At 38.3% G+C, this 2764-nt stretch overlaps 1 protein-coding gene across 1 annotated transcript; it reads left to right on the top strand.

Annotated features, from left to right (window-relative positions):
• The first annotated feature begins 764 nt into the window (after positions 1-764).
• Positions 765-2374, top strand: LOC106943198 (gastrula zinc finger protein XlCGF49.1-like). Its single transcript, XM_015026540.1, has 2 exons — positions 765-831; positions 973-2374. Exon 2 carries the CDS (start codon positions 1231-1233, stop codon positions 2065-2067), a length of 837 nt encoding a protein of 278 aa, XP_014882026.1. The 5' UTR covers positions 765-831; positions 973-1230; the 3' UTR covers positions 2068-2374.
• Positions 2375-2764: the final 390 nt, after the last annotated feature.

Raw genomic sequence — 2764 nt, 5'->3', positions numbered from 1 at the left:
ACACACACACACTTCCTCATCTACATTCTGCCTTCAACAGTCAGGCAACTCCAACTCTCTCAATGCCCCATATTTATGGCACCTGAAGATCTCCTTTTTGTAATTTTACAGTTTCCTGCTCATTTTTGCTCAAGGTTTACATGCAACAAAAATGCTAAGCACCACCTCATTGATTGTATTAAAAATATTTTCATACTCAATTCTTTTTAATTAAAAAGGGGGATTTGTCAGATCTCAGCTATTTTGTCCTTGTGGTCCTTAAATGCGATGTACAGCTAGTCTCTGAATGTAAACAATATTCTAATTAAAAGTGTATAAATTAGAATACGTGTATAGTCATAGGAAACATGAGAAGACTCAGATGTGGTTTTAAATACTTCAGTTGCATTTATTTTATAAGAATTGTTTGTGGTGACAACAGCTGTGGCAGTGGCGATTATGTTAAAGGTTTCTAAATGTGGTGTGAGTTTCCCACTGAATAAATAGGTTTAGTTCAATATTTTTTAGGTGTGAAATTTTGGTGCTGGAATAAAATCAGGATTTATTTAAATCTTTTAAAGATATTTACCAGAGCTGCCACTTAGCGTGGATGACACATTAACCTGCAAGTTTCTCCTGTCTTTCAATTAAACACTACAAACTAATTTTGAACTAATCATCTCACACCTACAGCAAGAGATCTCAAGGAACAAGCAGGTTGATGAATGAGACAGTCATCAATCTAATTATATTAACGCTGTCTTCATTTTCCCCACAGACCTCCAAAAGCCACAAGCTTCAACCATCCACCATGTCTGTCACCAGGGGCAGAGGTCCAGTCATGACCAGGAGGAAGCAGAAGCTCCAGTGATTGAAAAAAGGGAACCAGAACGTCCATGGACTAAAGAAAAGGATGAACCAGAATCGAAAGATCCACAAACTAAATGGATTAAAGAAGAGAAGGAATCAGATTCTCTATTGATAAAAGAACATTGGAAAACACAACATCCACAGATTAAAGAGGGAAAAAAGGACCCAGAACTAGTTCAAGAATGGGAAGATCCAGAAACTAAATGGATTAAGGAAGAGAAAGAATCAGAATCTCTGTGGATCCACAGAATAAATGAGGAAGTAGATATTTCAGTGCTTAAACATGAACAGAATATTTACCAGGTAGACAGGGCCAGAAGCAGCTCTACGAACCTCTGCAGCAGTCAGGAGGGAGAGCTGCTTGTCCAGAAGCAGGATGTGATGGAAACATCCACTCTTCAGGAAGGTGATTTCAGTGAACAAGAAAAAAGAACTGAGCAGCTTCCCTTTCAAATTTCTCCTGGAGTTGAAAGCAATGATCAGGAAGGAAGCAGCTCCTCTGTGTCAGAGAGTCGCTCTCCTACTAACAAAAAGCAAAGGTCTTTCACATGTGATCTTTGTGGGAGAAGTCTCACAAGTCAGTGCAGCTTGGAAAGGCATTACAGAGCCCATAAAGGTGAGAAGCCTTTTTCTTGTCAAACATGTGGAAAAAGTTTCAGTCAAATGTATAGCTTAAATGAGCACAAGAGAAGCCACACAGGTGAAAGGCCTTTTTCTTGTCAAAAATGTGGAAAAACTTTTGCTCGAATGGAATGTTTAAACGTTCATAAGAGAATTCATACCGGTGAGAGGCGCTTTTCATGCGATACGTGTGGGAAAACTTTCTCTCACAGTTTTTATTTTAAGCTGCACAAGAAACTTCATACAGGTGTGAAGCCTTTTTCATGTGATACATGTGGAAAATGTTTTACAATTGGTGCAAATTTGAATGTTCACAAAAGAATCCACACAGGTGAGAAGCCTTTTTCATGTCAAAAATGTGGAAAGCGCTTCTCTCGAATTGATCATTTACATAAACACCGGAGGATCCACACAGGTGAGAAACCTTTTCCATGTCTAACATGTGGAAAGAGCTTCTCTCGACCTCATCATTTAAACACACACATGAAAATACACACAAGTAAGAGGGATTTTCCATGTGAAATTTGCGGAAAGAGCTTCATGTATGCTAGTAAACTGGATTACCACAAGAAACAAAAACACAAAAGTGAGAAGTAGTAATTTGTCTCACACAGATTGACTATCATACATATTAAAGCTTTTCTTTGCTTTTTTTCTTTGTAAAATATATCAGAAAAGGAAAAGGCACAAATTCTGTTTAAACAGGAGTTAGGAGTGAGGCTGGGATATTTGGTTTATGACGCCTTTTGGACCAGGACTTAGGAAAACTCTCCGAGTCTGTGAACATCAGCAGTATGGACCTAATGGACAAATGTCTTTTTCACACCACTGTCAACCCCTGACTCGTTGGGAGACGCCTATTAATGTACGGTTTCTGTAGCGCATATCAAGAAAATATTCAAAAGAAAATATTAGACGGGAAACTGAAATACCTAAGTGAGATGCTACTTGATACTCTATATATCTGATGTTTGCAAAGCAGCCAATCCATAAGTATCATTCATTTTCCCTTCCGTGAATTGTCTGTATCCCCAACAGCCGAGATGAGAAAGACCTTGGATGTTGGCTACTGCAGTCATGACAAGACTTCTTTACACTAAGGGTATATTTGGTTAACTGTTAAAATAGGCAGTTTCTTGCATTTCAAAGTCTCAATTATCTGTGGATTTCAGCTGCAGTATTTGCAAACTCATGTTTGATATGAAGAGCTGAAGAGAGCTACGTAAAGTGATGTTTGCTGGGCTCTCTCCTTCTTATAACAAGTAAAATGAAACTCCTAATAACCATTATGCAA

The sequence above is a fragment of the Poecilia latipinna genome, unplaced genomic scaffold (assembly GCF_001443285.1).
Source record: "Poecilia latipinna isolate Pla-1442-1.1 unplaced genomic scaffold, P_latipinna-1.0 Scaffold4972, whole genome shotgun sequence".
NCBI classification, from domain to species: domain Eukaryota; kingdom Metazoa; phylum Chordata; class Actinopteri; order Cyprinodontiformes; family Poeciliidae; genus Poecilia; species Poecilia latipinna.
Note: the sequence above shows the minus strand (reverse complement) of the source record. Positions and strands in the feature narration are given on the sequence as shown.

Coding starts and splice junctions, on each gene's coding strand:
- LOC106943198 (XM_015026540.1), top strand. CDS start 1,231: ATGGAAACATCCACTCTTCAGGAAGGTGATTTCAGTGAACAAGAAAAA.